The 22,376-nt window shown below is 45.2% G+C and overlaps 1 protein-coding gene across 5 annotated transcripts in view; it reads right to left on the bottom strand.

Moving 5' to 3' along the window:
* SPDL1 (spindle apparatus coiled-coil protein 1) overlaps positions 1–22,376 on the bottom strand; it is a 430,051-nt gene that overhangs the window by 187,547 nt on the left and 220,128 nt on the right. For 3 of the 5 annotated variants that reach the window (XM_077266079.1, XM_077266077.1, XM_077266078.1), the window contains exon 6: positions 19,779–19,877. The exons of the other annotated variants lie outside the window; for them this stretch is intronic. In XM_077266079.1, coding sequence (XP_077122194.1) covers positions 19,779–19,877 — 99 coding nt within the window. The remainder of the gene's footprint in view (positions 1–19,778; positions 19,878–22,376) is intronic. 5 annotated transcript variants of the gene reach the window in all.

Below are 22,376 nucleotides of genomic sequence, written 5' to 3' on the forward strand. Positions count from 1 at the left end.
ACAACACCATTTTTTTTTTTAGGGACCACATCACATTTTAAGTCATTTTGAGGGGTCTATATTATAGAAAATAACCAAGTGTGACACCATTCTAAAAACTGCACCCCTCAAGATACTCAAAACCACGTTCAAGAAGTTTGTTAACCCTTCAAGTGTTTCACAGGAATTTTTGGAATGTTTAAATAAAAATGAACATTTAACCTTTTTTTCATGTACTTCAGCTCCAATTTGTTTTATTTTACCAAGGGTAACAGGTGAAATTGGACCCCAAAAGTTGTTGTCCAATTTGTCCTGAGTACGCCGATACCCCATATGTGGGGGTAAACCGCTGTTTGGGCCCATGGCAGAGCTCGGTAGGGAAGGAGCGCCATTTGACTTTTCCAATGCAAAATTGACTGGAATTGAGATGGGACGCCATGTTTCGTTTGGAGAGACCCTGATGTGCCTAAACATTGAAACCCCCCACAAGTGACACCATTTTGGAAACTAGACCCCCTAAGGAACTTATCTAGATGTGTGGTGAGCACTTTGACCCAACAAGTGCTTCACAGAAGTTTATAATGCAGAGCCGTAAAAATAAAAAATCATATTTTTTCACAAAAATGATAATTTTGGCCCCAATTTTTTATTTTCCCAAGGGTAAGAGAAGAAATTGGACCCCAAACGTTGTTGTGCAATTTGTCCTGAGTACGCTGATACCCCATATGTGGGGGTAAACCACTGTTTGGGTGCATGGCAGAGCTCGGAAGGGAAGGAGCGCCGTTTGACCTTTCAATGCAAAATTGACTTGAATTGAGATGGGACACCATGTTGCGTTTGGAGAGCCCTGATGTGCCTAAACAGTGGAAACCCCCAATTCTAACTGAAACCCTAACCCAAACACACCCCTAACCCTAATCCCAACACCACCCCTAACCCCAACCACACCCCTAACCCCAACCCTAACCAACCATAAACCTAACCACACCCGACCCTGACACACCCCTAATTCTAATCCCAACCGTAAATGTAATCCAAACCCCAACTCTAGCCCTAACCCTAGCCTAAACCCTAACACTAGCCCTAACCCTAACGGTAAAATGGAACGGGGGGCATCATGTTATAGTGTAAGGCCGGTTTCACATTTGCGGTTGTGTCTGCAGCGTTTCATCCGCAATAATCCGCATGCGTTGTGTATTCCTCTATTTAACATTAGGAACGCAAGTGTCTGAGTTTTGCCGTGTTTGACAACGCATGTGTCGTTTCGTCGTCTGTGGTTTGGCGCGGTAAATGCTACATGTAGTAATTTTAGAGGCGTCAATTTGCCGCCTAGAAACACATGCGGTTGTTAGAGGTAGAAATGCGCCAAAAAAACGCATTGCTGTCTATATGAACACATGCGGCCGCAAGCACGTGCGTTTGCATGCGTTCATAAACGCATGCGGTGCACCAGATAAAAACATGTGTAGACACTGATTAGCCACCCCCCACATACAAGGTGATAAAGGGAGGGAGTGGACAGTTGCAGGTCACTAAGCTGCAGACAGAGAAGCTTTCCAGACGCAGCAGAGCAGACACAGGAAGGAATCTAAACTCAGAACAATGTGTATATATCCTAGCCAATGCCTTTATTTTCTATTTTCTGTCTCTACGTGTCCTAATTTCTTGCATTGCTTTCTTTCTGCATGCATCAGAATGTCTTCTTCTTCTGATGAGGAACAACGTCCTGGGCCTTCTGAAGTAGAACATGTCAGTGAAGTGAGTACTCACCTCCTCAGATAGGTAAGTATTCACTGTCACATCTACACCTATGACCATTTTTGTTTTTCATTTTTTTGAGCACTTCTACTGCGGCAGAGGCTGGGCAGGAGCAGCGGGGTCACGGACGAGTGTCAAGGCAGCAACGTGTAAGTATACAAGGCTGACTGTTTACTGTATCCTCACTTTAGTATTCTTGAATCTTCCTTTCTGTACTTTAATCTTTCTTTACAATTTTCTTCTGGACTCCTTTTGTATCTTGACTTTCCTTATTCATGCCATTTCTCATCCTCTGTTGTCTTTCTTTTCCTTATGGTAATGTATCCAACATTAATGTCTTTATTTAATTTTTAGGTTCCAGAACGGGATGAAGACCTCATAGAAAATGACCTCCTCATCTCCCTGGTCCAGGACCGAGTCCCGTTGTGGAACACCCGGGTTCCACAGCACTCGGACAATGTGACGATCCGGCGCCTATGGAATGAGGTGGCCAAAGCGATGTGAGATGGCTGGGACAACGCCCCGACTCGGGTCCGAACTGCATTTGGTAAGTATTGCAATGCAGTGTGAAGCAGCAGAGACCTTGGCCGTGCTCACACAACGGTGTGGGATGAGAGAAAGTCCCAGGAGTTTCTCTCATCACACACAGTTGTGTGAGCACGGCCAAAAGTCCATTGTCTAACCATTATGGGTTTTATTTTTCAACAGTGGGCAGAGTCAAAACACGTTGGCGTTCGATGAAGGAACGCTTCAACAAGGACCTGCATCAAGAGAGCCGTGTTCCCAGTGGTTCTGGAGCAAGGATTCGAAATTACAAATATCATCGCATTCTGTATGTTTCTATTCCACAGGAGTTGGCGTCTGGTTAATTTTTGGTATTTTTTTTTTTCCTTTTTTTCACAGCACATGGAGCAGCACTGTTAGCCCAGGTTCTGGAGCGGTCCTTCATCAGACAGCCACGGACCCGTCCCAGCCATCCAGCAGCGCTGCATCAAGTGGGCCTGCCACACAAACTGGAGACCAGGAAGCTGGTCCATCAGGTCTTCCCCTTTCCTAGTCCTCTGCCCCTTTTTTTGGGGGGCTCCTCCCGGCAGAGGGCATCGTACAGGTCCCTCATGCCCGAGTTTTTGCACTTGAGCTCGGTTTTTCACAAAGGACTCAAGGCTTTGGGTGACCGAATGGATATTTCCCTTAGCCACATGAATACACGTATCCAGGTGGTCACCAAAAGCCTTGACCAAGTAAAAGCCGACCTCCAGAGGCCAGCACATCATTTTTTTAACCAAAATGAGCAGGGCATGTCGGAACACCTTACTCCTGATCTCCCGCTTAGTGTCATGCAGGCCTGCAACGCTGCTTACGTGCTGGCTATGCAGCAGAGACGGTATTTTCAGCAGACTGTGGTGGCATATCTACCTGTGCCTTCACTGTCACGATTAACCTCAATGCCGACCTCTGCTGCATGCCACTGCATGGCCACCTCTATTCCTAGCACTGCCGGACACCACTACAGCACCACCACCATGCCGAGTGCTGTAGAACAGCCCACCACCACCATGACAACCGCTGCTCCTGCTTGGACCTCCTCCACTGACACCACGAAGCAGCAGCAGGACCCTGGCATAGCCTTCCGTACCACCACCACCACGATGCAGCAGGACCCTGGCATGGCCTTCCGTACCGCCACCACCACGATGCAGCAGGACCCAGGCATGGCCTTCCACTCTACAAGCGCTATGGACTCTGGCATGGCTGCACACTCTACGAGCACTATGGACTCTGGCACAGTGCAGCCGGACCCTGACAGGTCATCAACCATGACCATGCCACAACATATGAGCCCACTGAGGCTGAGTAGAGAACTGCCTTGTATAACCTCCATTTTCTCTTCTGTGTATGTAATCTATTTCACACAATGTGAAGGGACGATGGCGGTCATACAAAGCATATCTATGCTCACCTGGACATGTGTCAGAAATAGTGAATTCACGAGGCTGTTATATGTGCATCATGAATTCATTATCTCTGACACCTGACTTGATGAGTATAGATCTGTTTTGTATGACAGCCTTTGTCTCTTCAGTCTGTGTCCAATGGATACTGCAGAACAGAATCAGGACGCAATGACGTCAACAACCTTACCACTAAAACAACATGGCTGCCGTCACACTAGCAGTATGTGGTCATTATTTTATATCAGTGTTTGTAAGCCAAAACAAGGATTGGAACAATTATAGGAAAATGATAATATTAACATATCTAGCACCCCTCAGCCTTTATCACCCACTCCTGGTTTTGGATTACAAATACTGTTATTAAATACAGACTAAATACTGATAGTGTGAGGACAGCCTGGGTTTGTAGAGTTAATACATAGGAGACACGGTCAAGAGACCAAAAAATAAAGTTTATTAACGAGAAATATTAGTAACATTTAAGAAAATAACTGGTACAGATAAAATCCCAAAAGGACACAACATTGTCCTGCCATGACACACGTCCAATATCCGAATAAAAAAAGGCAGCAAATTGGTCCCGCATGTGGCCAACTTCAGCTGTTGACCGCAGCGGGTGATGCTGGTTATCTGGCAATGGGTTTCCAACTGGTTTATCCAGTTCAATGTAGGGCCGCTCCTTAGCCATTATGTAATTGTGCAGAACCACACAGGCTTTGACCACCTCGTCAACTGTCTCCATTTTTAGATTAATGGCTGATGCAAGAATGCACCATTTTGAGACTAGAATCCCAAAGGTACACTCTACTGTTCTTCGGGCCCTGGTCAGTCTGTAGTTAAAAATCCTTTAAGGCTACTTTCACACTAGCGTCGTACGACGCACGTCGCAATGAGACGTTGCGACGTACCGACGCATACTGTGAAAGCGCCGCACAACAGGGGCAGCGGATGCAGTTTTTCCATGCATCTGCTGCCCCATTGTGAGCTCCGGGCAGGAGGGGGCGGAGTTCCGGCCGCGCATGTGCGGTCGGAAATGCTGGACACGACGCACCAAAAAACGTTACATGCAACTTTTTTTTGTGCCGACGGTCCGACGCAATACGACGCAATCGTCACACAACGGTTGCGACGTGTGGCAATGCATCGCTAATGTTAGTCTATGGAGAAAAAACGCATCCTGCAAGCAATTTTGCAGGATGCATTTTTTTTCCAAAACAACGCATTGCAACGTGCGTCGTATGACGCTAGTGTGAAAGAGGCCTTAGTGTGGTTCAAGTCCCGACTGGATTATGGCTTCAGTAGGTTTCCACACATCTGAAAGGCCTCATCACCAACCATAACAAATGGCATTGGTGGACCTTGAGTGTTGGGGAGAGGTCGTGGCCGCGGAAAATTAAAATTTTTGCCATACCCACGGCGGCCCATATGAGAGTTCTTATAAGTCTGTGAATCGTTGCCACGGCCAAAAGCTCCAATGTCCACGACGAAGCGACAGTTCGCATCGGCTATTGCCATGAGCACAACAGAAAAATATTTTTTTATAATTGAAGTACTCCGATCCTGTTCTGGCTGGTTTGATAATGCGGATGTGCTTTCCATCCACCACTCCCAAAAAGTTGGGGAAATCACACACACTCCAGAATTTTTCCGCAATTCCAATCCACATGTCCGAGGTGGGTAGGGGTATAAACTCATCCCGGAGTACATTCCACAAAGCCTGGCAGGTGTCCGCAACTATTCCGGACAGGGTGGATATTCCAAGCCGGTATTGGAAGTGGAGGGATGATAAACTCTCTCCGGTTGCCAGAAATCTGGAAGAAAAAACAAACAAACAAAAAAAAAAAACTAAAACAATTACAATCAATTCTATTTATGGTGTTGTTATGCTAAAGACATAAAGGAAAAGACCAAAAAAAAAAACATGTCAGAACACCCAAAATTAGCACTGCCATTGGTTTAGTTCTGTTACGTACCTTAAAGTAACCAGCAGATGTTCCTCTGGTGGAATCGCCCTACGGAGCTGGGTGTCCTGTCTCCGTATGGCTCCTTGGACACGAGCAAGCAAATCCCGGAATGAGTCTTGTGACATCCTTGTATATTCCGGGAATTTCTCCGGGTTGGCATTAAGCTTGCCATACAGCGTGTGATAGGCTCCATGTCTCTCACGTAATTCAATAATGGGGTGTCTCCAAAAACGCCTGCTACGTCTCCTTCTCCATCTTTAGCGATTTCTGTCTTGCTCCCAAGCAAACGCACAGGCAAGAAACAGCTTGATGCTTAAATCCAGGTTGAAATAAAAGCTCTCCATGCAAAGATCCATCATGACACAGGATACAGGAGTAAAATCTGAAGATTTCAGCTGTTCAAGGGTCTATATAAAGATATCCCATAATACACGCCCTGTGTAGTCACATTGGCGGTGTCTGGTTATCTAGATTTTTCTCCTGTAAAATTTGTCACCATGCGCACCAAAAACACAAACTCAGGATAAAACGCATGGAAAAGCGTGCAAACGCTGCGTTTTTTTAACCGCATGCGTTCCCACATGCGTCTAAAAAACGCCGAGTTTGTACGTGTTTATATGCATTTTTTCCTGCACTTGCGGATGCGGATTAAACGCTGCGGATTCTATCGCAAATGTGAAACTAGCCTAACATCGCTGATCTGACACTTTGCAGAGCACTGTGTCAGATCAGCGATCTGACGTGCACTGCAGAGAGGCTTCCCGGAGCCTGCTCTGAGCAGGCGCTGGTAAGCCACCTCCCTGCAGGACCCGGATGCAGCTCCGCGGACATTTTGGATCCAGGACCTGCAGGGAGGAGACGCTCGGTACAACACGAGCACATTGCGTTGTACAGAGGGTCTCAGGGAAGCCCGCAGGGAGCCCCCTCCCTGCGCGATGCTTCCCTATGCCCCGAAACACTGCGATCATGTTTGCTCTCAGTGTTTCGGGGGTTAATGTGCCAGGAGCAGTCCGTGACTGCTCCTGGCACATAGTGCCGGATGTCAGCTGCGATAGCCAGCTGACACCCGACCGCGATCTGCCGTGCTCCCCCCGAGAGCGCGGCCGATCGCTATGACGTACTATCCCGTCGGTGGGCATACGGACCCACCCCACCTCGACGGGATAGTACGTCACATGTCAGAAAGGGGTTAATCAGTCGAAGTTTGAAAAAACCGGTTCCGTTGCAGATTGTGAAAAACTGATGCGACGGATCCATTTTTGTCGCCGGATCCGACTTGCTGATCCGGCTAATTGGATCCTAAAAAAAAAAAAATCAGAGCACGCTCAGTTTAGAGAAAAACTGAATCCGTCGCCGGATTCCATCATTTGACGGATCCGGCGCCATAGGCTTACATTCTAGCAAACGCTGGATGGCGCCGGATCGGTCGCTTTCCGTTTTTCGGATGTGTCAAAGCAGCCTAAAGCTGTCACAATAGACTGATGTGTCCCATTTTCATAAGTTAACCACATACAGTACTGTCTGGATTCAGCAAAGGCTTTAAATTAACACAATTTGCCTTAAGCAACTAAAGATCCCTATTAAAGATCCTAAAGTAAAACGTAACTTAATTATTTTGCAAAGGAAACACACATTTAAAATTACAAAACAAATGTGTGTATGAGTGTACCACAGAAGTGATTTAGTGACAGAAGTGTGAGTGCACGCAAGTCCTATTTTATTATTTATAGCACTACCCTTATTGGCTCTAGCCATAGAGGGAATTTCAGAATTACCAATCAAGGTGAAATTCACCCAAAATCCTAATGGATCAGAATGCTGTAGATAAGACTTTAATAGTGGTGGCCGCAGTTTATATGCGAAAAATGAGGTGACAGATTCACTTTAACCCCTTAAGCCCCGAGGGTGGTTTGCACGTTAATGACCGGGCCAATTTTTACAATTCTGACCACTGTCCCTTTATGAGGTTATAACTCTGGAACGCTTCAACGGATCTTGGCGATTCTGACATTGTTTTTTCGTTACATATTGTACTTCATGATAGTGGTAAAATTTCTTCGATATAACTTGCGTTTATTTGTGAAAAAAATGGAAATTTGGCGAAAATTTTGAGAATTTTGCTATTTTCCATCTTTGAATTTTTTTGCCCTTAAATCACAGAGATATGTCACGCAAAATACTTATGTAAAATTTCCCACATGTCTACTTTACATCAGCACAATTTTGGAACCAAATTTTTTTTTTGTTACGGAGTTATAAGGGTTAAAAGTTGACCAGCAATTTTCTCATTTTTACAACACCATTTTTTTTAGGGACCACATCTCATTTGAAGTCATTTTGAGGGGTCTATATGATAGAAAATACCCAAGTGTGACACCATTCTAAAAACTGCACCCCTCAAGGTGCTCAAAACCACATTCAAGAAGTTTATTAACCCTTCAGGTGTTTCACAGGAATTTTTGGAATGTTTAAATAAAAATGAACATTTAACTTTTTTTCACACAAAATTTATTTCAGCTCCAATTTGTTTTATTTTACCAAGGGTAACAGGAGACAATTGACCCCAAAAGTTGTTGTACAATTTGTCCTGAGTACGCCGATACCCCATATGTGGGGGTAAACCACTGTTTAGGCGCATGGGAGAGCTTGGAAGGGAAGGAGCGCCATTTTACTTTTCAATGCAAAATTGACTGGAATTGAGATGGGACGCCATGTTGCGTTTGGAGAGCCCCTGATGTGCCTAAATATTGAAACCCCCCACAAGTGACACCATTTTGGAAAGTAGACCCCTTAAGGAACTTATATAGATGTGTGGTGAGCACTTTGACCCAACAAGTGCTCACAGAAGTTTATAATGCAGAGCCGTAAAAATAAAAAATCTTATTTTTTCACAAAAATGATCTTTTCGCCCCCAATTTTTTATTTTCCCAAGGGTAAGAGAAGAAATTGGACCCCAAAAGTTGTTGTGCAATTTGTCTTGAGTATGCTGATACCCCATATGTGGGGGTAAACGACTGTTTGGGCGCATGGCAGAGCTCGGAAGGGAAGGAGCACTGTTTTACTTTTTCAAAGCAGAATTGGCTGGAATTGAGATTGGACGCCATGTTGCGTTTGGAGAGCCCCTGATGTGCCTGAACAGTGGTAACTCCACAATTCTACCTGAAACCCTAATCCAAACACACCCCTAACCCTAATCCCATTGGTAACCCTAACCACACCCATAACCCTGACACACCCCTAACTCTAATCCCAACCGTAAATGTAATCCAAACCCTAACCCTAGCCCCAACCCTAACCCTAACTTTCGCCCTAACCCTAACTTTAGCCCCAACCCTAGCCCCAACCCTAGCCCCAACCCTAACCCTAGCCCTAACCCTAGCCCTAACCCTAGCCCTAACCCTAATGGGAAAATGGAAATAAATACATTTTTTATTTTTTTTATTTTTCGCTAACTAAGGGGGTGATGAAGGGGGGTTTGATTTACTTTTATAGCGGGTTTTTTAGAGGATTTTTATGATTGGCAGCCGTCACACACTGAAAGACGCTTTTTATTGCAAAAAAATATTTTTTGCGTTACCACATTTTGAGAGCTATAATTTTTCCATATTTTGGTCCACAGAGTCATGTGAGGTCTTGTTTTTTGCGAGACGAGTTGATGTTCTTATTGGTAACATTTTCGGGCACTTGACATTTTTGATCGCTTTTTATTCCGATTTTTGTGAGGCAGAATGACCAAAAACCAGCTATTCATGAATTTCTTTTGGGGGAGGCGTTTATACCGTTCCGCGTTTGGTAATATGGATAAAGCAGTTTTATTCTTCGGGTCAGTACGATTACAGCGATACCTCATTTATATCATTTTTTTATGTTTTGGTGCTTTTATATGATAAAAACTATTTTATAGAAAAAATAATTACCGTATTTTTGCATCGCTTTATTCTGAGGACTATAACTTTATTTTTTCTTTGATGACGCTGTATGGCGGCCCGTTTTTTTGCGGGACAAGATGACGTTTTCAGTGGTACCATGGTTATTTATATCCGTCTTTTTGATCACGTGTTATTCCACTTTTTATTTGGCGGTATGATAAAGCATTTTTTGCCTCTTTTTTTTTCTTACGGTGTTCACTGAAGGGGTTAACTAGTGGGACAGTTTTATAGGTCGGGTCGCTACGGACGCGGCGATACTAAATGTGTACTTTTATTGTTTTTTTATATTTAGATAAAGAAATGTATTTATAGGAACAATATATATATTTTTTTTTTTTTTCATTTTTTTTGGATTTTTTTTTTCTTCATTTTTTTACACTATAACATTGTCCCAGGGGGGGCATGATGTTATAGTGTAAGAGTGCCGATCTGACACTTTGCTGTGCACTGTGTCAGATCGGCGATCTGACGTGCACAGCTCCTGGAGGCTTCCCGGCGCCTGCTCTGAGCAGGCGCAGTGAAGCCACCTCCCTGCAAGACCCGGATGCCGCGGCCATCTTGGATCTGGGCCTGCTGCAGGGAGGAGGTAAGAGACCCTCAGAGCAACGCGATTACATCGCGTTGCTCTGGGGGTCTCAGGGAAGCCCGCAGGGAGCTCCCTCCCTGCGCGATGCTTCCCTATACTGCCAGAACACTGCGATCATGTTTGATCGCAGTGTGCCAGGGGTTTATGTGCCGGGGGCGGTCCGTGACCGCTCCTGACACATAGTGCCGGATGTCAGCTGCGATAGTCAGCTGACACCCGGCCGCGATCGGCCACGCTCCCCCCGTGAGCGCGGCCCATCACATATGACGTACTATCCCGTCACTGGGAAATAAGTCCCAGGTCACCTTGACGGGATAGTACGTCATATGGGATTAAGGGGTTAATAGACGTGGGTAGAATCGCCCGACATGTCCCGGGCTTTGATGCGGGCTTGCTGCCGGAGCTCACATCCAAGCGAGGGTACTGACCTCGGACGTACTATTCTGTCCGAGGTCAGTAAGGGATTCATTATGAAAGTCCCTGCCGTTGCCATAAAATGCACCTAATTTGGGAGTGTTTAACTCCATCACGCCACGGCCCTTTTTCGTTTTTGCGTTTTTGTTTTTCGCTCCCCTCCTTCCCAGAGCCATAACTTTTTATTTTTCAGTCAATGTTGTCATTTGAGGGCTTATTTTTTGCGGGACGAGTTGTACTTTTGAACGACACCATTGGTTTTACCATGCCGTGTACTAGAAAACAGGAAAAAAATTCCAAGTGCGGTAAAGGTGCAAAAAAAAGTGCAATCCCACACTTGTTTTTTGTTTGCCTTTTTTGATACGTTCCCTAAATGCTAAAACTGACCTGATATTATGATTCTCCCATAGACACCTAACATGTCTAGGTTATTTTTTATCTATGTTTTGAATTTTTTTTCACCACTTTGCTAAATTTTTTTTTTTTATTTTTTTAAAGCGCCATTTTCCGACACCCGTAGCGTCTCCATTTTTCGTGACCTGGGGTCGGGTGAGGGCTTATTTTTTGCATGCCGAGCTGACGTTTTTAATTAAACCACTTTTGTGCAGATACGTTCTTTTAATCGCCGTTATTGCATTTTAACCCCTTTCTGACCTCGGACGGGATAGTACGTCCGAGGTCAGAAGCCCCTCTTTGATGCGGGCTCCGGCGGTGAGCCCGCATCAAAGCCAGGACATGTCAGCTGTTTTTAACAGCTGACATGTGCCCGTAATAGGCGCGGGCAGAATCGCGATCTGCCCGCGCCTATTAACTAGTTAAATGCCGCTGTCAAACGCAGACAGCGGCACTTAACCTGCTCTTCCTGCCGGGCAGCCGGAAATGAGCGCATCGCCGACCCCCGTCACATGATCGGAGGTCGGCGATGCTTGTACATTGCAACCATAGAGGTCCTTGAGACCTCTATGGTTACTGATCCCCGGCAGCTGTGAGCGCCACCCTGTGGTCGGCGCTCACAGCACACCTGATTTTCTGCTGCATAGCAGCGAACAGCAGATCGCTGCTATGTAGCAGAGGCGATCGTGCTGTGCCTGCTTCTAGCCTCCCGTGGAGGCTACAGAAGCATGGCAAAAGTTAAAAATAAAAAAAAAAAGAAGTTAAAAATGTGAAAAAAATAAATAAATATATAAAAGTTTAAATCACCCCCCTTTCGCCCCAATCAAAATAAATCAATAAAAAAAAAAAAATCAAACCTACACATATTTGGTATCGCCGTGTTCAGAATCGCCCGATCAATAAAAAAAAGCATTAACCTGATCGCTAAACGGCGTAGTGAGAAAAAAATTAGAAACGCCAGAATTACGTTTTTTTGTCACCACGACATTGCATTAAAATGCAATAACGGGCGATCAAAAGAACGTATCTGCACCGAAATAGTATCATTAAAAATGCCAGCTCGGCACGCAAAAAGGAAGCCCTCAACCGACCCCAAATCATGAAAAATGGAGACGCTACGAGTATTGGAAAACGGCGCATATGTTTTTTTTTGGGAGGGGGGTTTTAGCAAAGTTTGGAATTTTTTTTCACCACTTAGATAAAAAATAACCTAGTCATGTTAGGTGTCTATGAACTCGTACTGACCTGGAGAATCATAATGACAGGTCAGTTTTAGCATTTAGTGAATCTAGCAAAAAAGCCAAACAAAAAACAAGAGTGGGACTGCACTATTTTTGCAATTTTGCCTCACATGGAATTTTTTTTCCCGTTTTCTAGTACATGACATGGTAAAACCAATGATGTCTTTCAAATGTACATCTCCTCCCGCAAAAAATAAGCTCTCACATGGCCAAATTGACGGAAAAATAAAAAAGTCATGGCTCTGGGAAGGAGGGGAGCGAAAAACGAACACGGAAAAATGGAAAATCCCAAGGTCATGAAGGGGTTAATGCAATGTCACGGCAACCAAATAAACGTAATTCAGGCGTTTCTAATTTAGAAATTACGCTGTTTAGCGATCAGGTTAATGCTTTTTTTTATTGATAGATCGGGCGATTCTGAAGGCGGCGATACCAAATATGTGTAAGTTTGATTTTTTTTTTATTGTTTTATTTTGGATGGGTCGAAAGGGGGATGATTTAAACTTTTATATTGTTATTTTTGTAATTTTTAAAAACTTTTTTTTTTTTACTTTTGCCATGCTTTCATAGCCTCCATGGGAGGCTAGAAGCTGGCACAGCTCGATCGGCTCAGCTACATAGCAGCGGTCATCAGATCGCTGCCATGTAGCTGAATTGCAGGCTTGCTATGAGCGCCGACCACAGGGTGGCTCTCACAGCAGGCCGGCATCAGTAACCATAGAGGTCTCAAGGTCGGTGATGCGCTCAATTCCGGCCGCGCGGCCGGAAGCGGTAGTTAAAGAAGTTGTCCACTACTATAAAGTTTTTTGTTTTTTTTCATAAATCTTGCTATTATGTGCCACTGAAAACATCTACTGTGTTTATTTTAACAATATTACCTGTTATCATGCTGTAGCAGCACATCTTCAGTGCTGGATTCAGCTCTCATGGGGTTAATCGACTACTTCCTTATTGTGCCCTAATACTACAAGTTCCATGATGCTTTGCACTGTCCTCTAAGCCCGAACTTAGCACACCCACTCCAAAACACACCCAAACCCCTCCCTCCTCTCTCTTCAGGCTGATGAGGAGAGGTCACAACTTGGTCACAAGCTGTAAAGCAGCACCAAGAACTGCACAACCATGGTGATCAAGCTTTTAGCTTTTTTTTCTTTCTCATCTATTTCATAGTATATATAGTTTAGTATACATATATGATATACTGTAAAGAGATCCTACTGCGTATATGTCTTAGATATGTAAATTACACAGTACATGTGTGGTTATATGTGTCCATCTACATACGCTTGTGTGCATGTATATATATTATGTGTGTTCTTATTTTACACTATTTGTGCTCATATACAGGAGAGGCCCCAGTTTCAGAAACAATATATGGGCCATTTGCAGAAATAACAGCTCATCCTAAGTCACAATTCCACCTGCTTTCGAGGTAGAAATGGCCCCCATTGCATTTTAGCTGCACAGATTGCACCAATATGCGATCACACCTTTTATATACACACCAATATATACTTCTATGTGTATGTATGGAATAAATTATTTATTCATATACATACACTTTAATATTTTGTTGCAGTGATATATACATACATATAGAACTTTGAAGGGTTTGTCCACTATTCTAACAACCCCCTCTCAGTCTGTATGTTTACTAGATTCCAGTGCCTGCACGTTCCAATAGTGTCAGCGCGGTGTCTCGCAGCGATTGTACCTGTGGTCAATCAGTGGCCGCATCACTCTCACCACCTTCTAAGCAAACTCTTATATCTGTAGGAAGTGAGTGTTGCTGCATTTTTTTTAAGAATTACCAAATGTAAGCCACTTCTTCCTAAGGCGAAGACAGTGAAGCAGACACTGATTGTCCACAGGGTTCACATAATGACACTGACACAAATTCTCCGTGAGAGAAACCGTGGTGACAACATTGGGAGTATTCAAATCACATCCTTGTATTCACTCTCTGAGTGTAATATGAGTAACCAAAAATCTGCATTCACACTGAGAAATTACAGATTTGTAGACTGTAGTCTACACTGTGCATTTTATAGATTCAAAACAGTTTTAGTATCATATATTAAAGGGATTGTTCAGTACTTGTCCATTACTTTATATTTATGGTCTTTACTTTGGTTATGTCATCACTGGGATTGCGATAACCATATCTTCCACCCTCACCGATGATGCGTTTTTATAGAAAAAAAACTGAAAAAACACCCACCACCATCACAGTGATAAAGGGATCCAAACCCTAACCCTACCCCTAACCTCACCCCTAACCGTTTAATGAACATTTTCTGACAGTCATAGTGCCACGATATTTCAGTGCCACGATATTTCAGTGCCACGTATGTAAGTGTCACGTATGTAAGTGCCACGTATGTAAGTGCCACGTATGTAAGTGCCACGTATGTGCCACGTATTTCAGTGCCACGTATTTCAGTGCCACGGATTTAAGTGCCACGTGCCACGTATGTAAGTGCCACGTATGTAAGTGCCACGTATGTAAGTGCCACGTATGTAAGTGCCACGTATGTAAGTGCCACGTATGTGCCACGTGACACGTATTTCAGTGCCACGGATTTAAGTGCCACCTATTTCAGTGCCACGTATATAAGTGCCACGTATGTAAGTGCCACGTGCCACGTATATAAGTGCCACGTATGTAAGTGCCACGTGCCACGTATTTAAGTGCCATGTATGCAAGTGCCACGGATTTAAGTGCCACGGATTTAAGTGCCACGGATTTAAATGCCACCTATGTAAGTGCCACGTATTTCAGTGCCACGTGCCATATTTCAGTGCCACGTACGTAAGTGCCACGTGCCACGTACGTAAGTGCCACGTGCCACGTACGTAAGTGCCACGTGCCATGTATTTCAGTCCCACTCCCGTGTAGCGGTGGGATATGGGGTAATAAGGTGTTAATGTCACCTTGCTATTGTAAGGTGACATTAAGCCGGGTTAATAACGGAGAGGCGTCAATAAGACGCCTATCCATTATTAATCCAATACTAAAAAAGGGTTAATGAAACACACACACATTAGGAAAAAGTATTTTAATATTCTTCATTTAACCATACTTACCATACTCCAGCACCTGCAAAAAAGTAAAATAATAAACCGTATACTACCTGTCCGCCGTAGTCCAATTAATAACGAATGTCCCACGACGATCTCCCTATAGAACAGTGACATCGGGTGATGTCACTGCTCTATAGGACCCTCAGTGACACACTGACAGAAGACAATGGCTCCTGTAGTGCATCACTGAGGTTACTAAAGTTCACTGGTCTCACTTTATGGCAAAAAGCTGCATGGGAACTTTCTCATACAGCATGCCATAAAGTGAGACTAGGGACTATTTTCTCACAGGGGTGTAGGAATACATTGTGGGGAATACATTGTGGAAGGATACCTTCCTCCCCTCATTGTGTTCCTGGAGCCCCTGGAGAGTGGTTGCATCAGCAGAGGCTCCTGCTCTCCACGGGAGATCGTCGTGGGACACTCGTTTTAATTGGATTTCTGCGGATCAGGGAGTATAGTGTTTGTTTATTATTTTAATATTTTTTACAGATGACAATGGCTTCGGGGATCAAAGTGACAAGTGATGGTATGTAATCTATGTTATATGTACTGTATGTCTGTTGTATGTACGTACTGTATGTGGCATGTTTCATGTCGCATGTCACATGTTGCATGTCGTCGCATGGTGCATGTCGTCGCATGGCGCATGTCGTCGCATGGCGCATGTCGACGCATGGCGCATGTCGACGCATGGTGCATGTCGACGCATGGTGCATGTCGTCGCATGGTGCGTGTTGCATGTCGTCGCATGGTGCATGTCTCATGTTGACGCATGGTGCATGTTGACGCATGGCGCATGTCGACGCATGGTGCATGTCGCATGTTGACGCATGTGCATGTCGTCACATGGTGCATGTCACATGGTGCATGTCGCCGCATGGTGCATGTTGTTGCATGTCGTCGCATGGTGCATGTTGTCGCATGGTGCATGTTGTCATATGGTGCATGTCGTCGCATGGCGCATGTCGTCGCATGGCGCATGTCACATGGCGCATGTCGTCACATGGTGCAGGTCGCCGCATGGCGCATGTCGTCGCATGGCGCATGTCGTCGCATGGCGCATGTCGTCGCATGTCGTCGCATGGTGCATGTCGTCGCATGGTGCATATGTTGCATGGTGCATGTCGTCGCATGGTGCATGTCGTCGCATGGCGCATGTCGTCGCATGTCGTCGCATGGCGCATGTCGATGCATGGTGCATGTCGTCGCATGGTGCATGTCTCATGTTGACGCATGGTGCATGTTGACGCATGGTGCATGTCGCATGTTGACGCATGTGCATGTCGTCGCATGGTGCATGTCGCATGGTGCATGTCGCCGCATGGTGCATGTTGTTGCATGTCGTCGCATGGTGCATGTTGTCGCATGTTGTCGCATGGCGCATGTCGTCGCATGGCGCATGTCGTCGCATGGTGCATGTCGCCGCATGGTGCATGTCGTTGCATGGTGCATGTTGTCGCATGGCGTCGCATGGTGTGTATGTATGTATGTATGTATTGTGTTTTTTTTTTTTTTTTTTTTTAACAATCAACACATTAGCCGGATGATGGGACTACTACTGTCCCATCATTGGCTAATGTGTCACTCACTGTCAGTGTAGCAGGCAGAGCCCGATGGGACTTGTAGTCCCATCGGACGATGCCTGCACACACACGCACAGCGCCGGCACACACACACACGCACAGCGTCGGCACACGCACACACAGCGCCGGCACACACGCACACACACGCACAGCGCCGGCACACACACACACGCACAGCGTCGACACACGCACACACAGCGCCGGCACACACACGCACAGCGCCGGCACACGCACGCACAGCGCCGGCACACACACACACACACGCACAGCTCCGGCACACACACACACACGCACAGCGTCGGCACACACACACACACGCACAGCGTCGGCACACGCACACACAGCGCCGGCACACACGCACACACAGCGCCGGCACACACGCACAGCACAGCGCCGGCACACACGCACACACAGCGCCGGCACACACACGCACAGCGCCGGCGGGCAGAAGCGCCGGCGGTCACAAGCACCGGCGCCGGCGGGCAGAAGCACCGGCAGACCCCCGGCGACCGAAGCACAGCCCAGGCACACATCATGATCCCAGCACTGAGCAGTGAGCACACAGCCCCGCCCGCCCCCAGCACAGCCCTGCAGGCAGCCCCCAGCACCGCCCACAGCCCAGTCACTCTTGCTGAGTGACTGCTGACTGTGGGGGCTGGTCACGCCTGCTGCTGACGTCACGTCAATTTTCAGAGCCTGGAAATTGACGTGACGTCGGCGGAAATGAGCGGCGGCTGCAGTCTGGGGGTTATGTGACCCGGACTCAGCAGGAGGAATAGCGCCGCTCACAGGCGAAAACGTCAACAGAAGGTAATGGCACAATTCATTAGGGGCCCCGGGGGGGTACAATTGGGGGGTTAATTGAAAGTAGTGGACAACCCCTTTAAATGCCGCTGTCAGCATTTGACAGCGGCATTTAACAGGTTAATTGCGACAGGTGGATCGCGATTCCACCTGCCGCTAAAGCGCGCAGATGTCAGCTGCACATAACAGCTGACATGTCGCGACTTTGATGTGGGCTCAGCGCCGGAGCCCACATCAAAGGTGGAAACACGACATGCGCCGTATTAGTACACCAAAAGAGCATCAAAAGCTACACATGTCAAAATCCAAAGAAATGCTGGAATAAATGAGAAACAAAGTAACTGAGATTATCAGTCTGGAAAAGGTTTTAGAGTAGTTTCTACAGTTTGGGGACTCCAGCAAACCACAGTGAGCAATTATCCACAAATAGCAAAAACATGGAACAGTGGTGAACCTTCCCAGGAGTGGCCGGCAGACCAAATTACCCCAAGAGCGCAGTGCCGACATCCAAAAGGTCACAAAAGACCCCACAACAACATCCAAAGGACTGCAGGCTTCATTTGCCTCAGTTAAGGCCAGTGTTCATGCCTCCACCGTATTATTTATTTCTAGTGCACCATTGAGTCCAGAAGAAGTGGTTACATACAAAATACAAATATCACTTAGAGTAGACATACTAACAATGATAGACTTGTACAGAGGGAAAAGGACCCTGCCCTTGAGGGATAACATTCTACAGGATGATAGGGAAAGACAGGTCAGGTGTTGCAGCAGCTCCTGTGGTGTTGAGGTGGCCGAGTGGTCATTGCAGGTTGTAAACCTTCCTGAAGAGATGGGTTTTCTGGTTCCGTCTGAAGGATCCACATGTGGTGGATAACTGGAATAAACTAGGGGGCAGGTCATTGATGGATCAGTGACCTGTCAGCAGTCTTCATTATTAATAGGTAAGCAGAGCACCATATGAAGACCTCCCAGAGCCCCGCCCTGAAGCACAAGAATCTGTTACTCAAAACTGAAATTAAAGATTAAACTACCAGAAGACAGATTTCATCAACCAAAATATCATTTTAATCAGTTTAACGGCGCAAACATGAAACACTGTCTGTAGGATACTGTGCACAATCCTGCTGACAGGTTCCTCTTTAAGGGCATAAAACATGACAGAAACATGACAAGTTTACCATTCATTTGAATCTGTCATGCCCTCTAAGATTCATCTGTATTCTTTTCATAACCACTTACCGGTAGCTTTATTTTCAATTTACAATGTGCAGTAAAGTAAGAAGATACCACACTATACACCACTGAAACAAATTCTAACAGCAGATAAATCCAGATTGTAGTTTCACTGTTATGTGCAGATTATTTTTTGACTCTTCATATCTGTGATGTTTTATCAGTTACAAACAAAATGATGCTAGATCCTGGTTTATTGGAGTCAGTTCAGAAAAATGGTCAATTATTTTGAAAAGAAAAAAAAAAACAATTGATGCATGCAGTGCTAGGTTTTCCAGCACAAATAACGATATTGAAAAAATTAAAATGAAAAAAAAAAAAAAAAAAAATGTTAAAATCAGTAAGTTTTATTCAAATCTTCCATATATAAATAAGGCTACTTTCACACTAGCGTTTTTTGCAATCCGTCGTTTTGGGCAAAAACGGATCCTGCAAATATGCTCGCAGGATCCGTTTTTTGCCCATAGACTTGTACTGCCGACGGATCGCGACGGATGGCCACACGTTGCGTCCGTCGTGCAACGGATCCGTCATGTTTTGGCGGACCGTAGGCACAAAAAACGTTCAAGTGAACGTTTTTTTGTCCGTCAAGTCCGCCATTTTCAACCGCGCATGAGCGGCCGTAACTCCGCCCCCACCTCCCCGGACTTCAGAATGGGCAGCGGATGCGTTGAAAAACTGCATCCGCTGCCCACGTCGGGCACAAATTTCACAACGTGCGTCGGTACGTCGGCCCGACATAGCGACGGACCTGTACCGACGCAAGTGTGAAAGAGGCCTAAGGAGTCAATACAGATTTCTTGAAATTATTGTGACTTCATATTTAATAGAGCTGAAGATAAAACATACCTCTGCAAACAATGAATTCCCATTACGGTTTGGATCTTGTGCCTTCTGTAATGCGCTATCCAGTTGAATCTGCAACTCGGAGTTTGCTTCACGTGACCTCTAAATTTTGTTCCACACAATACATGTAAATCATTAAAAAAAATATTTAGTCAGGTCAAATATGGTTTTCTTAAAGCATAAGAAATGACAATTACAAGAATAAATGAAAACCTATTTCAGAAGGTAATCGGTCACCAAATTCGAGCTGCACAATTGCATCCAGGTACGTTCTTCTACTGAACAGTCCTCAGCCTGCTTCTCTCCCTTCTGCTCCAACTCTAGGGGAAAAAAGGGCTAAGGGTATGTGCCCACGTTGCGGATTCTGCTGCGGATTTTTCCGCAGCGGATTTGGAAAATCCACAGTGCAAAACCACTGCGGATTTCATCGCGGTTTCTTCTGCGGATTCCTCTGATGGTTTTCAACTGCACTTTCCTATTGGTGAATGTTGAAAACCGCTACGGAATCCGCAGAAAGAATTGACATGCTGCGGAAAATAATCCGCTGTGTTTCCGCGCGGAATTTTCCACAGCATGTGCACAGCGGGTTTTTTTTCCCATAGGTTTACATGGTACTGTAAACTTGGGGAAAACTGCTGCGGATCTACAGCGTCAAATCTGCTGCGGATAAGCAGCAAAATCCGCAGCGTGTGCACATAACCTAAAAGTGGATCTACTCTGTGCTGCTGAATAACTGAAAGTCCGGGCATATTATCATAAAAATTACAGTGCTGAATTATCTCTTTTTATAATACACCTCATCAGAAATGTAGTGTAATAGCCTGTACTTCCTACAACTCTTTTTTTAATAAAAACATTAAAAAAGTGATCAGAGAAAAATTGTTTTGGTACTAAAAACACTTCTGTGAAATCTAACAGAAAAATATAAAATGGTATTACCATGTCCAGAATAATCTGAGCTATAAAACTAACTGTATGATAAAAATACAGCATTTTTTGCCATCTTTGTCATACATGGTGAACTAGATGGTGGCCCGATTCTAACGCATCGGGTATTCTAGAATATGTATGTTCACGTAGTACATTGCCCAGCCACGTAGTATATTGCCCAGCCACGTAGTATATTGCCCAGCCACGTAGTATATTGCCCAGCCACGTAGTATATTGCCCAGCCACGTAGTATATTGCCCAGCCACGTAGTATATTGCCCAGCCACGTAGTATATTGCCCAGCCACATAGTATATTGCCCAGCCACATAGTATATTGCCCAGCCACATAGTATATTGCCCAGCCACATAGTATATTGCCCAGCCACATAGTATATTGCCCAGCCACATAGTATATTGCCCAGCCACATAGTATATTGCCTAGCCACGTAGTATATTGCCCAGTGACGTAGTATACAGCATAGAGCCACGTAGTATATTGCACAGCCCATGTAGTATGTTGCCCAGCCACGTAGTATATTGCCCAGTTACGTAGTATATTGCCCAGTTACGTAGTATATTGCCCAGTTACGTAGTATATTGCCCAGTTACGTAGTATATTGCCCAGTTACGTAGTATATTGCCCAGTTACGTAGTATACAGCACAGAGCCACGTAGTATATTGGCCAGTCACATAGTATATTGCCCAGCCACGTAAGACATGTTAAAAAAAAAATAAATAAATAAACATATACTCACCTTCCGCAGGCACGTTGTAGCTCTGTCGCCTGTGTGGGGTGTAGGCGGCAGCTTCCAGTCAGAGGGTGTGATGACATAGCAGTCACGTGACAGTGTCGCGGTCACATGACTGACATCATGGCAGGTCCTTGTCGCGCAGGACCTGTGATGACGTCAGTCACATGACCGTGTAGTGGTCACATGACCGTGACGTCACGGCAGGTCCTTTCCGCGCAGGACTTGTGATGACGTCGCGGTCACATGACCGTGACGTCATGGCAGGTCCTTCTGCCAGACCATCCTTGCCACCGGAACGTTCCGCTTGCATCGCAATCAGCGACTTGGATTCCATGACAGACAGAGGCCGCGACCAATGAATATCCGTGACAGACAGAAGGACAGAAAGACGGAAGTAACCCTTAGACAATTATATAGTAGATACTGTAAAAAAAAATCCTTTTACAGCTGTGACTATTCTAGACGTGGCATTTACAGGTGCTTCTCACAAAATTAGAATATCATAAAAAGGTAATTTATTTCAGTTTTTCAATACAAAAAGTGAAACACATTAAATAGTAGGAAAAGCAGAAGTCCAGCGTGGGTGATGTCCATAAAAAATACCTTTTATTCCATTTTTGTTAAAAGCACATAAATCCAAAGTCCATCTTCATATCCATAGACACAAAAACGGGTGATTCATACCAGTGACAGTCACAGGCCTTAAGTGCATTAAAATCAAACGCGTTTCAACGGTCGTGCCACCTTACTCATTGTGATAAAAATAAAATGAAAGAGGGCTGCCATATAGGACTAGGCCCATTAGGTTACACCCCCTGATCTTGCAGACAACAGAAACAGGGCAACACCTACAGGTAATTAGTGAGTTTAGCCTGAAATTTGCATGTACAAATACTATGCTTAAGGCAGGAGAAAGAA

The sequence above is a fragment of the Ranitomeya variabilis genome, chromosome 5 (assembly GCF_051348905.1).
Source record: "Ranitomeya variabilis isolate aRanVar5 chromosome 5, aRanVar5.hap1, whole genome shotgun sequence".
NCBI lineage: Eukaryota > Metazoa > Chordata > Amphibia > Anura > Dendrobatidae > Ranitomeya > Ranitomeya variabilis.